The sequence below is a fragment of the Dipodomys ordii genome, unplaced genomic scaffold (genome assembly GCF_000151885.1).
Source record: "Dipodomys ordii isolate 6190 unplaced genomic scaffold, Dord_2.0 Scaffold284, whole genome shotgun sequence".
NCBI lineage: Eukaryota > Metazoa > Chordata > Mammalia > Rodentia > Heteromyidae > Dipodomys > Dipodomys ordii.
Window position 1 is genome coordinate 761,131 of NW_012267500.1, and position 13,459 is coordinate 774,589.

A 13,459-nucleotide genomic window follows, 5' to 3' on the forward strand; every position below is an offset into this window, starting at 1 on the left:
AATTGAGGCTCAACAATATTAAAAGCCATCCTGGAATAACAACAACAACAAATAATGAGACCGTTAATTTTTTAAATGATTTTTATTGAGATTACATAAATTTCACAAGTTTTATAGTATTATGGGATAGTGATACTCAGTCATAAACGCATTTTAACCTTCACAAGGCCAGTTGTCATTATCATGGTCTATAATGGTTGTGAATTCTATGAGCTTTGACGGTACAACCATTTCTTCTACATCGGGTGATATGTGCGTTTCTTTCCTTTCGCTTCGTGTTGGCTGTTCCCTCTTCCCTCTCCCTCCTTCCCATCGCTGCCCTTGAGTTGCTGAGTTTGCTTTCGTCAATGTCCAGTGCAGCTGATGGGCACTGGTTGTATTTTTTTTCCTGTTTCCCTCAGAGATCACTAATTTTTGGGAAAAACAACAACTTTTGTTGACACTTCACCCCCCTTTCTGTGTGTCAGTTTCCCACCTGTGAATTGAAGTGGTCGTTCTAAATACGTAGGTGGAGGGAGGGTACGTTGTAGGAATCCATGAGACGGTGTGGGGGAGCACCTGCATGTTCCTGAGCGACCATTCACATCTCCCCAGCACCCACGGATGTCTGCTAACGGCACAAGAATGGAGTTCAGGACATAGAACTTGAAAAAATGACCCTTTTGCAGTTGACACTGAAAGTCAACTGTTGATGTGCAAATTGCTCCAAGTCTGGTGCAGGACAGTTAGGAAATGGATGTATAAAAGGACTTGAAATGGCATATTTGCTCAGGAATTTGAGTGGCTCTTCTTGAGTCTGTGTAAGTTTGGAGGAAAAAACCCCTCCATCCTCATTAATAGGAGATTTATTTCATTTATGGTGACTTCATATACAATATGCTGCAGCCATTACCCAGTGAGAGGGTATCATCTACGTTAGTCAAGATGTCTGACCAGGGGCATGCAGCCTAACCCAGGAAGAGGGCGCATCCAACACGCTTCTGTAACAAAGCTGTGTTCTGCGGGACACAGGAAAGCAGTGACCTGCTTTTTTGTTCGGACACTTGTCCCTCCTCAGGACAGCATCTGCTTTGTGACAGTGAGTTTCCAGCCTCTTGCAGGCTCGCTGCAGTCCCGGGAGGAGGGCGGGCTCCCAGAGCCTCCGGGTGAGCCATGGCCACTGGTGCACGAGATACAGATACAGTCTTCCCCAACTCCTCCCTCCTCCCGCCTTTCCTCTTCCCTCCTCTCCATCCTCCACCTGCTCCCACCTCCTCCTCTTCTTCCTGTCCTCCTCCACCTACTTCTCCCTCCCCCCACCTCCTCCTCCTCCACCAGCTCCTCCTCCTCCACCAGCTCCTCCCGAATCTCCTCCTCTTCCTCCACCTTCCATCTCTTCCTTCTTCCTCCCACCTCCTCTACTCCTCCTGTCCTCCTTTTCCTCCTCCTCACTTCTTCACCTCCTCCTCCATCACCTCCTTCCCTCCCACATCCTCCTCCCTCCACCCACCTTCTCCTCTACCGCTTCCTCCTCCCCCACCTCTTCTACTTCTCACCTCCTCCTCCCTCCTCCTTTTTCTTCCTCCTCTTCTACCTTTTCCTTCTCCTCACTCCTCCCTCACCCCCCTGTCTTCCTCCCCCGCCTCTCCTCTTCCCTTCTCCTCCCCACTCGTCTGTCTTCACACCCTGCCCTCGGCCTCACCCCCCCTTCCTTCTCTCCTGGCTCTTCTCACGGACTCTCTGCTCTTTCCTCCCCTTCCAGTTCTCCTGTCCCTCCTCTCCCCTCCCCCCTCCTCTCCCCTCCCTCCTCTCTCCCTTCCCCTCAAAGCTCCACCCCTCTTCCCTTCTCTCCACTTCTTTCTGCCTCCATTTCTGTTCTTTTCACTCTCCACTTTTCTTTCCCCTTTTCTCTTTATCATTCTTTTTCCTTCCCCCTCCATTCTTTTCTCCTCTCCCCTTCTTCCTGCCTCTTCTTTCCTCCATCTCTCCTACTACTCCTTTCATTCCATCCTCTCTCTCCTTGTTTTTTCTCCTCTCCTTTTCACTTCCCTTTGCTGTCCTCTTTTCCCCTCGTCTCCATCTTCTTCCCTTCCCCTTCACTCTGCTCCTTTTTCCTCTCCCAGCTTTACCTCTCTTCTTCTTGTCTTTTCTCTTCTGCCTGCCTCACCTATCTCTTCCTCTCTGTCCTCTTCCTCCCTCTTCTCTCCCTTCCCTTTTCTTCCCCTCCCCTTTTCTTCTTGCTCCCTTCTTCTCTACTTCGCTTGTCTTCACTTCTCTCCTCTTTCCTTTTATTTCCCCCCAAAACTTGGGTTATTGTAAAGGTGTGTACGGAGAGGTTATCGTAAAGGTTACAGTTACCTAAGTTATGAGTAAATTTCCTTTTGAACAGTGTCATCCCTCCCTCATTTTCTTCACTCTCCTCCTCCCCTTCTGTCCTCTTACCTCTCTCCTCCACTTTGTTTGTCTTCTCTCCCATTCTCTGTGTTCTCTTCTCCTATCTTTTCTTCTGTTCTTTTCCTTCCTCCTCTCTCCCACTCCTCCCCTTCTTTCCTCGTCTTCCTGTTCTCCGTACTCTTCTCGCTGCCCTTTGCTTCTCTTCTCTCTCTCTCTCTTTTGTGATTGGCAGTACTAGCACTTGAACTCAGAGAGAGCTTTATGTTCTTCTTGGCTTACTTATGGATAGGGCTATATCACTAAGGCTGCACTTCAAGCTTGGCCTTTAGCTGGTTCTTCAGAAACAGACTGTCATGGATTTTGCTCCATGCTAGCTTTGACCTGTGGTCCTTCAGTTTCCTGAGCAGCTAGGATGACAGGGATGAGCTACCATTGCATTTTGAATCTCAAAAGACGTTTGAAGACTTGTAATTAAGAAGTTCGTTGGAGATTTGCCTTTGGCCTCAATGTTAGTTAGGTCTGGACACACTTTTTTATTGGGATCGCAGCCCTCAGAGCTGTCCTGAGACAGGCCACCTGGCGCCGGCCTGCTCCCTGCTCGAAGCAGGGGCTCCTTTGCGAGAGGTTTGTCTCTGGATTTCCTGCAGGGTGTTTCTAGCCTTCCGTGGGTGCACCAACTTGGCACGCCGCTTCTGCAGTAAACAGGTAACAAGATACCCTAGAAATGCAACCCACTTTTTCATTAACTGCATTTCTGGCTCGTGTTGGGGCCTCTGGTTGATTTTTTTTCATTTGTATATTTTAAAGTCACTCTTAAAGATAGGTTTGTGAAGATAACTTGCTGTTTTATTGTTTACTTCTGCTTGTTAATTTAGTGACTGAGGGAAAAAATGGGCCATTATAGAACAAAAAGGCTCTGCCTAACATGTATGTAATAACTCCCCCGCCCCGAATGGATCTGCCTGCCTGGGAAATGCTTGGCTGTTTACTCCTTTGCTTCAAATACAGAGCAGTCACCAGGGGAGCTGAGACCCAGGTGCTGGTTTTATCATTGCCTTTTCTATGGAGCTTTTATTTATTACTTGGCAAGGAGTCTACCTATTTGTTTGGACACTAAATGGCAATAGAATATAAATATTACCTTCCTAATATCTACATTTCATTTCCAGTCAAAATGACATCACGTCACACAACCATTAAAAAAAGGAAATTAAAATCCCTGAAATATGTTAGCGTACTGAAGTGGGTTGCTGAGCTACAAACTAAAAGTTGGGGACTCGGCGAGCTTGTGTGGGACCGGCACCCTGAGCCCTTTTCCTAGTGTTTGGGAACGCGGCTCTGCCCCAGGGTCGCCACTGTTTCCAGGAGTCAGTGTTCAAGGCGTTCCTTCCAGAAGAAGGATAGAGGAGAAAAGCTCACTCTGAACAGAGAAAAGTCCATTTTCATAACTGAGTTCATCAGTTTTGACTACACTATTTTAATTGAAATCTGCTGAAATAATTTTCTGGATACGTGTGTGTGAGGGTCAGATTTTCCTTTTTACTAGCTGTTTTAAGTTGAATTTGATAATCTTATGGTTAGTCTTAGTTGCCTATCTAAATTTTCTTTGCACACAACATTCCATGCTGTGGAAACACTGGGGCCTTATGGGGATAGCCTGAAGGAAAGGGCATTTAGTTACTGGTTTCCTTCAGGGGCTTCTGGGATGATGAGCTTGGGAAGAATCTAAATAAAGCCCCAACACACTGAAAGGACTTGATAAAACTGTTTGACTGAGTCTTTGATTTTTTCTCTGGTCACACTGCCGGCCGCGGCCATGGGACGCATCCTGGGGCCACGCAGGGAGATCTCCGAACCCTTTCTGCCACAGTTTGTGTCCTGCAGGCTTGCTCTTTCTGTACTTACAGAAAACTTTCCAATTTTCTTAACAGTTAGTAAGCTTAAAGGAGCTGGTGGAAACACTGTGAATTCAATTGTTTGTGGCTGCTCAAAGCCTGGTTACAGTTTGAATTTGTGTCTTCTTTAAGTATATTGTGGCCTTAGTAGATAAGCCGGGGGCTTGGGGGGCGCAGGGGTGGCTCACGCCTGTCATCCTAGCTACACAGAGGGCAGAGATCTGAGGATCATGGTTCGAATCCAGCCTAGGCAGAAAAGTCTGTGACATTCTTTTCTCCAGCAAACTACTCAGCCATTATTGGCTCAAGTGGTAGAGCACTAGCCTGGAGCAAAAGCAGCTCAGGGACATCACGGAGGCCCTGAGTTCAACCCCAAAACTGGTACACACGCGAATGCAGCGGGCGAGGTGTGCCTTTGTGGAAGGACGGTGGGCAGCAGGGGAGGAGTGCGTGCTGGGCGCCAGTCCTGCAGTCCTGGAGCCCAGCTCTCCTCTTGAGTCGGTTACGCATACTTTCCGGGGAGTTTATTTTTAAGGGCTTAATGCTGTCGTGGCACCAAATTGCAAATGTTTAACACATGCACAGGATATACACTGCTCTAATTACCAAATAAGTGGACAATCCAATACCTTTTGGAATTTAAATGCGTACCTTGGCCCATTTTACCCTGAGGAGTGACACACCGGGTCTTTTCTCTTCAGGCCGAGGGATGGTTGTCAGCCCTCCTTATGGTGCTGTCGTCCCTCGCTATTTAGGATGCACTCTGAAATCCTTTACCAGCATGGATGAGGTGCGAGGAGCCAGGACCAGAGGCTGCTCTTCCTTTCCGTTCCTTTCGCAGCTTACGGCTTTATCTGCTTTCCTTCTTTTTCAATCTAAGATGATCCTGAGTCTTCACTTTTTTTCTACCAGATTCTCAGAATTGTCCTAAGTTTGAAGGGGGAAAAGTTTGATTAGTCCCATTTCTACCAGTGCCTCCTGAGCCTGAACACAATGAGGTCATTTTGTTAAAGAATTAACTTTATATTACATTCTTGCAGAGTAGATGTGTGTCCCTAAGGTACGACTAGCCCCGCTGATGAAATAAATATACTATTCTTTATGATTCCTCCCCCACGACCCTCTCTGTTGATTTCCAAGAGATTTTATGAATAGTCACATATTTATACAACTGGAAAAAGTATACTACTTATTTTTCTTATGGTCCGTAATAACCTATGCAAGGTTGTTAAAGGGTACACAGACCCCTTTTAAGGCATAGTTTCTTATGTCATTACTTTATACAAGCAGGTCAGATTCCATCTCAGCAACAATCTCTTGTTCTTAACCTTTCCCTCTGATTATAAAAGTAATATATGTTCATTATAGAAAACAGAAAATACACAGCACAAAGAAGGAAAGTACCCTAAGAATCATGACTTAGAAACAGCTTTCTGCAGTCTGTGTTTTAACAGTTTCTTTACATGTTCTTTGTGTGTGTGTGTTTCTACAATCTATGTTTAACCTAGCAATCTATATGCCAATGGATATGCCCCTATAACATTGATTTTGGGGACTATATCAAATTCTGTTTTAAATACTATCTCATTTTATTCTACTCCATTCTATATCTTACTCTATCCTAAATATTTAATCTTCTTTCTAGGGGGGAGGGTTGTGTGTGCTTTTTAAAGTATCATCCTTATTAGATGGCCCTTCTCACTTAGTAATTAATTTTTTTCTCTAGTCATTACAACCAGAAAAATCATGAGGTTCCTTTGAATTTAGGACACTGTACTACATCTGGCCTATCTTTATAATGTTAGCATTTGTCCATAGTACTGGATAATTCCATTCTAATAGTTAATACCTAAACTGAATGCAAATCAATATATGTAAACTAGGAGCAAAAAGCAAATCATAAAGGCATGGGGAATAAATTAGAAGCTGTTGTTGTTTACTGTGTCTTCTTCCTCATAGTTTTCCTCAATAGAGTAGATGCTTATATTTCTTTGAATAATGACTTTAATATGTCTAATTCAATTACTCTTCGGGGCAGCAGAATGACTTCTCAGCTCTTTAGCTATTAGTTGTATATGATATTTAAATTGATTCTTTTAATTGATGATATTAAGTGCCAGTCATTCTGCAATGAGTTGGTTTTGCGGAGAGAAAAGTCACATTACATTCCCTACCCTCCCAATACATCAATCTCTCCATGAATAGCCACGGAGTTCTAAACACAATAGGAATCATTATGCAAATAAGTAAAGGGGCAGGTCCACATTCAGCTTTTATGGGTGGACTAGACAGAAACAAATAAAGCCAAGAGTTGGAATATTTTAGGATGCAGATTACATGTTCAGATACAAAAATGATACATTTAATTGTCTACTGTTTATGGTGGGTTGTTTTTGTTGGCAATTAGCATGATGGGAGGAGGGATGGATTTGGAAAATAACTTAAACTTTAATGCTCATTCCTGTCTCTCTCATGCATTTCTTGATTAAATACCATGGATTTTATGAGTAACTGATTCTCTGTGTAAGGAATTCTATGGCTTTTTCTCCACAAATCTAATTCAAAAAAACTCTTCTCAAGGGTTTAGAAAGTAATTCATAAAATGGAAGGAATAATAAATATTGTGCCTTAACTCACATAATAGTATAGAGAGACTTGGTACACCTGGGTATCATTTTAGTTAATTTCCACAAGAGACAAGTTTACTGTTTGGAAAAGGGTGTGTGTGTGGAGGGGGCGCAGAATTGACTGAATCTCTTATTTGCAAAAATGATTACATTATCCTAAATGAAACTGTGACTCTATTAACAACTTCAATAAGCACTGCATTTGGAAAAAATTGTTTTTAATAAAAACTTACTCAAAGTTCACTCTGACTTAAGATATACAAGTGAGGAAAAAGTACTTAGTCTGATTTATGTGTCTTTTGGAGGTGTAATTACTGGCTCTTTACTCGCCCATGTAAAACAGTGTACTTTTGTAAATGGATTTCTGGCCAGATTATGCAGCCATTTTTTTTTCTTACTTTATACGTGAGAGAGAAAGAAAAAGAAGTCCTGTCAATCAAGGAATTTTAAGGTTTATTTCCTCCTCAGAAATGATTGATAGCCTTTTAGATTTACAAGTTGACAAGTTAAAGGGTTCTATTGGTATAATTATGTACTAAATTCACAGTCTTTCAATTTAAATGTCCTTTTAAAACCACAAGATTATCATACCTGTATTTTGAAAAGCGGGCCGGTTGGTTTGGGCTGGTGTACAAATTGCTTCCCATTAGCCTCGGAATCTATTTGAATTTAATACAGTTTTTTAAAGTTAGTAGTAGGAATCTTACTTTTAAAATTTAGGTTAATGGAAATGCATTTTAAGTGAAGAATGTGGCACCTTTTTTTAATGTATAGCTAGATGTAAGAAATACAAGACTGCCTTTTCACTTAGTAAGGGAGAAAATACCTGGTTGAATACTTTGGTTAAAGAAGAAAAGAAATACAAAAAAATTTAAATCCCCACTGTGCCGTTACGTAGAAAATACCTGGAACGCAGCTGGTGAATGGGCGGCCATCTTTCCCACTTTCTCGGCTGAGACAGGTGGAAGGTGCCGGGCGGCCTGGGATGGATTCTGAAGTAATGAGAACAGAGCGACTGACTTCCTGTGTTAGTTCAGGACTGCAGCCGAGAGGAGCACAAGGCCTATTGTCCCCAGTTCTTGTCATAGCTGTATTTTTCTTTCTTTTTAAAAAAGTAAACAGAAATTTCACATGAAAGTGAGTGGAAAGCTGTGGAAAGAACTAGCCAGACTATTCCGAGAGGGGCCCAACGAGGAGTCCAGTGGGGTCCTCCTGGAGGGAGGCTTAGGCGTTTCTTTTTCTTGAAATAATTCTACTAATGGTAGTGAGTGGGTCTGTCATTTCAGATGGAAAGGGTGAATGGAACATGTGTTAAAATGGCTTTATCTCTTTGTAGACTCTACCCAGGGTCTTAGAAGGTTCCCTAAGATATTCTATCAATGGAGGGCTAGCATAGGTTTTACCCTCTCACAAATGCTTCTAATTCTGCCACTGATTCTGATGTGAGGGGGCCACAGACAAGCCCTTGGGTGTTTTGACCTGAATGTCAACTAAGGTGGATCCTAAATCTCACATCAAAAGCCTTTTACTAGCTGGGCATGGTGGTTTATGCCTTTAATCCTAGCTATGTGACAGAGTTGCACTCTGAGGCTGGTTCTGGGCAAAATGGAGATCAACTACAGTAAAATGGACTAGGCACTGCTTAAGTGCCTTACCTAGCAGCCCAGGATGCTGAGTTTAAACCCCAGTCCCATCAAAAGCAATGAAATGTATTTTGTTTCCTATCTATAATCATGGAAGAAGGGATCGGTGTTCAGAGCTCTGAACTGTGCTCCTCGGGCTGCCCTGGGCCTGTGGGGCCAGCGGCCATCCACGGGGGAAACGGGCCCCGCAGTCCTTTACACCCTCACTCGTGAGCAGGCGCACACCGCGATTGTGCTTTGGACTCCACGTCACTCCCACAGGTTCCGTGTCACAGATCACGTTCGGCTTGGTTTTCTGAGAAGCTTCTAATTGTGTGACTTCTTCGTTGCAGCACTCAATGAACCCACCATCGATTATGGTTTCCAGAGGTTACAGAAGGTCATTCCCCGGCACCCTGGAGACCCTGAGCGTTTGCCAAAGGTCAGGACTACCTCCTATTTGGGGTACGGTTTGGGGCAAGGCGGTCTGAATGAATGGCAAAATGCTCGGCCATGGATTCGAGTCAGTGCAGAGATGAGGGATTCCTGTTTCTCTGCTTTGTGTGGTTAGTACTACAGAGGGGTAAGAGAAGTCAGCACTCACGTGCCAGGCGATGCTACGTCAGCAGGACATATACTTCATTCCATCTTCCAGTAACCTTCTGACACCTGGGACGCTGACCATTCTGATTTTAAGAAAGAAAACAATGACGCTAAGAAAGGTTAACTAACTTGCCCCTGGTCACAGAGTATGTCATTTGTTGACAATCAAACCGACCCAGCATGGATCCAGAGGTTGGAGCTGATCAATCTGTGTATTATGCCAACTCCGTGTGTGTATGCACACCAGTACGGGGCCTGCACTTGTGGCCTCTTGCTCTCTCTTGGCTTTTTGCTCAAGGATATGTTCTGTCACTTGAGTCACACCTCTACTGCTAGCCTATTTGGTGGTTAATTGGAGATAAGAGTCTCATTGACTTTTCTGCTGAGGCTAGCTTCAAACAAGGCTCCGCAGAGCTCAGCCTCCTGAGTATCCAAGATGATCGGCATATGAGCTACTGTTGCCTGGATTATACCAGAAGCAAAACACCACCAATTTTTACCTATGTGTAGTGCTGTACTTCTCCCCAGCCAGGACAGAAGATAAAAAGAAAACCTACTGGCAGATCTTGAGACTACAAAAATAAATTTAACCAAATCCAACATAGACATTACCATTAATTCAGAAAGAAGGAAGTCTACCTTTGTTGACTGCTGTTTATCTTTTTTGTGCCCTTGAGAAATGTGGGGTCTTGGGTAGGAAGGATGGCCAAACACAGCTGATCACAACGGTAAATCCTAGCTACACTGAGCGCAGGGGAACCCACAGGTCAGTGTGAAAGAAGTTCCCAGTATGGACTTATGTAGACCTGCCATTCATTTATGCAATGGCAGTCAAGTTTCCTGAAGGAAGCTTAATTCTGCTAAGTGAAAACCACCCAGCTGCGCCAGTGCTGTCTGGCCGCAGTCTGCAGATGCGCCATTTCTAGGTCTGCACAAACTCGCAAAACACAAAAATGGAGCTAGCCTCCTCCATTCTTAGTGGATCACCTTGCGGGATCCATTGTCCTTCCAGTCTACCTGTGTGTGATGGTGTGCGTAGACAGAGCCCCGTCAGGACAGGTCTGGGAACAGGGAGCGAGGAAGCCTGGGGCCTGTCCTCTGCCTTGCCTCTGTCAGTTCTTGGATCCAGCCTTCTGCTTCTCAGAACAGCCTGTGTTTGATGGAATTGCTTTCTACCTGCACGAAAGGTTCTTGAAAGCACTTGACCTCAGGGAGCAATCATTTGATGTGTGAACACATCCACATCTTTGTCTTGGAGAGGGGCCCCCTTGCCCCTGACTTATTCTCGGCGAGCAACTGAACGGTCTGCTTACCTCAGGGTGAGTGCCAGTCTCCTTCCATAGTGTAGCTCTGCCCCGGAGATGCTCGTAGTATCCAGAGATAACGGACTCCTATTTCTGTGCTTTGGGCGATGGTACTAAAAGGTAAGGAATAATCAAAGTAGTCGGCGCCTGTAGGCTTTGAAGGCTATGTTAGCATTCAATTTGCTCTCCTAAGAATTTGGCTCCCTCCATTTCCTGGGAGACACGCTGCCATGGTAGAGATGATGTGTGTCTCCGTACTGCACGGTGTCTCCGGAGGACACAGACAGGGCCATCTTTTTCCCACAGCTCCCACCTAGGGAGCCATCTTCCCTCTGTGGCTAGCATGTGACCGGGTGGAAGGCAGCGCTTGGCCGCTTACTAGCCATGCCGCCCAGGTCCAAGTTCATTACGTTGCTTTGCTTTGATTTCCTTATTGGTCCGAGTGGGGTGGTGCTGTTACCTACTTAGTCAGGAGATTATTTTAATCATTGACTCGGTATTCCACTGAAGGTAGCAAAGATTATTTCCCAGGAAATAATCAGCCGGGACCCTGGCTTCCGAGACTTCTTCCTTCTGACCCATGAGAGCTGGAATCTTGACCTTGTGAACTGCCATATATGTGATTTCTTTCCATGCCTCTGTTTTCTCACCTGTAAAATGGGGATAACAATCATGTCAATGTTGTCGGATCCCACAGAGATAAGCCCACGTTGTCCTCCACAGACCTCTGTCCCTTAGTTACCACGGCAAAAAAAATAGGTATTGAAAACTTAAGCAACAAATCTGGCTTAAGGAAGCCAGGTTGTATTTTTCTTATTCACAAAGAAAGGAGAGAAACAGGAATGTAGGGGTTGAGTGTTGTGTGCTGTGTGCTTGCTTTTGAAAACATTTTTACAGTTGCACATTATGTTCAGAAACGTTGGACAAGCAGCAGAGGCCCGTGTGGCTCCGTGCCCTGGTGGCCCGCTGGTGAAGCGGCTCGGCCTTTCTTCCTGGGTTTGGGGAGAGGAATCAAGGACACCACGGGGTTGTGTGTGAAGGAAACACTCCACAGCTTGTATCTGGCCACCCGACCACTGCAAGAACTGCAAGCCCAGCCCAGGAAGCGCTTGGTGTGACTCAGAGCCTTGGGCCTGTCCTCTTGGCTCTGAGTGTTAAAGTGGAAGAAGAGTTCAAGGGCAAGGTCAGGAAGTGGCGGATGGAGCCAGCACAGGGTATTCCTGTGGACGGGGAGCTGTACACTCCCGGGCCCATTGTTAGGAGTGCACAAGTGGGCTCCACCTCCTCAGGTTCATGGTCAGCGTTTGTCAGGCGTGTTTCAGCTGAGCTGTGGACCACACACCTTAAAAAACAAACTCCGCTTTATTAAACCCATGTGTTTGCGAAGAGACAAAGCTAGATTCATACAACCACCCACATCTTCTGTCAAATGAAACGGCTCCAAAGACCAAGCAGACAGCTTTCCATAATAATATGCCTTTGTATACAGGCTTGTGACTTTTTTCCCCAAGAACTTGGACATGCTTTGGTTACTGAAGCCCCTCTTTTGAGTGAAAGTAGAAATGCTGACGTGTTCCCCACCCACCAATGGGGAAACAGGAGCAAGCCGAACCCTTCTCTATAAACTATTTGGTCTCAGGACATTGATGATAGCTGCTGCTCATACACACTTAAAATCCTCACTGGAGATGCTTTTCTGGCTTGCTTTCTTGTAGCACATGGAGACAGGCAGGCAAAGGTTTCTGCTCTGTCTCACAGATTTGCCTTCTCTCGATCCTGGGAAGAGAGGGAGAATCCTGTGACTTTGGGGTCAAGGGTGATTTTGCCCACAATGTAGACAGGAGGGCGCTGGGCCTGGGGCTGTGAGACATTCTGAGAGGCGCCAGCTGCGGTGATGCAGAGACAGGAGGCAGGTACTCTCTTGGGTTTGAAGGCCAGAGGGATCTCCATTCCCTTTCGGCTGGCTCATCACCCTCTCGGGTGCTCCAGGAGCTACGCATAGACCGTGTGAGCAGACGCTGAGCCCAGCCAGCATTCCATGTGTGAGCTGGGAATCCAGGGAAACTGACATGTGTTTACTTCATGCCTGTTGGGAGTCTAGCTCTGCAGGATCAGGTTTTCTGCACAGGAAAGAAGCCAGGGGAGCGTGGGGCTCTTGGCCACTCGACATGGGGGAGTGCGTGAAAATCCTAAGCCTCAAGTTTCTCCTGTGTGAAGCAGTCACCCTGCAGTTAGGAGAGAGAGTGCAGAGGTGTAGACTCACGGGTACCGGGATGGTGCGTGTCCTCCACTCCACAGAGGTGGAAGCCGAGCCTCCGGAACTCTGCAGACTTGTTATAAAGTCATGGCAAGCAAGCAGGAAAAATAAAGTTCAAACTCAGGTTCTCGGGCTCAGAAGAACCACTGTGCCGACGACATTGAGTTTCTGCTTGTCCTTCAGACTTGGCCACTCAGCCCTTCTGCTCGGATGAGGTTGGCTTCTCTCTCCTCTTCCTCACCAGCTACCTCCTGGATCCTTCCTCTCATTCCTCAGCGGACAGGGCTGGCCTGGGACCTCCACAGGCAAGTGTGTGGATTGGCTCCCAGAGCGAGTCCTTGTTCTTGAGAAGAGAAAGCAGTTAGTGAAAAAGTAACAAAGGCTACATTTGTGTATTTTGTTTTATGGAGCTGAAAATATCTGGCAAATTGATCCAGTGGGAGTAATAAATACACATTACTTTATCTTGTTCTCCATGTCCTATACCCCTGAGCCTTGATAGAACAACACTACTTAATAGACTTAAAAAAGAGTAATTACACTCATTGGTGGTGTGATTTTTCAGCCCTCCCAGCCCTGCCTGACCTTCTAATTTAGCTCACCGTGTCTAACGAATGCATTTATATTCGTCTTTTATGAAGCATGTACACTGTAAAATTGGCTGTTGAGCCTCTGCAAGCTGTCCTTCCCAGGTTTCCAAGCTGGGCAGGTGGCAGGAGAAGCGACCCCAGCCCTCTCTATACACAGCACGCAGACGGGGCGACCCCAGCCCTCGCTA

At 45.6% G+C, this 13,459-nt stretch overlaps 1 protein-coding gene across 3 annotated transcripts in view; it reads left to right on the forward strand.

Moving 5' to 3' along the window:
- Ebf1 (early B-cell factor 1) overlaps window positions 1-13,459 on the forward strand; it is a 389,320-nt gene that overhangs the window by 345,121 nt on the left and 30,740 nt on the right. For all 3 annotated transcript variants that reach the window (XM_013036405.1, XM_013036406.1, XM_013036407.1), the window contains exon 11: window positions 8,871-8,959. In XM_013036405.1, coding sequence (XP_012891859.1) covers window positions 8,871-8,959 — 89 coding nt within the window. The remainder of the gene's footprint in view (window positions 1-8,870; window positions 8,960-13,459) is intronic.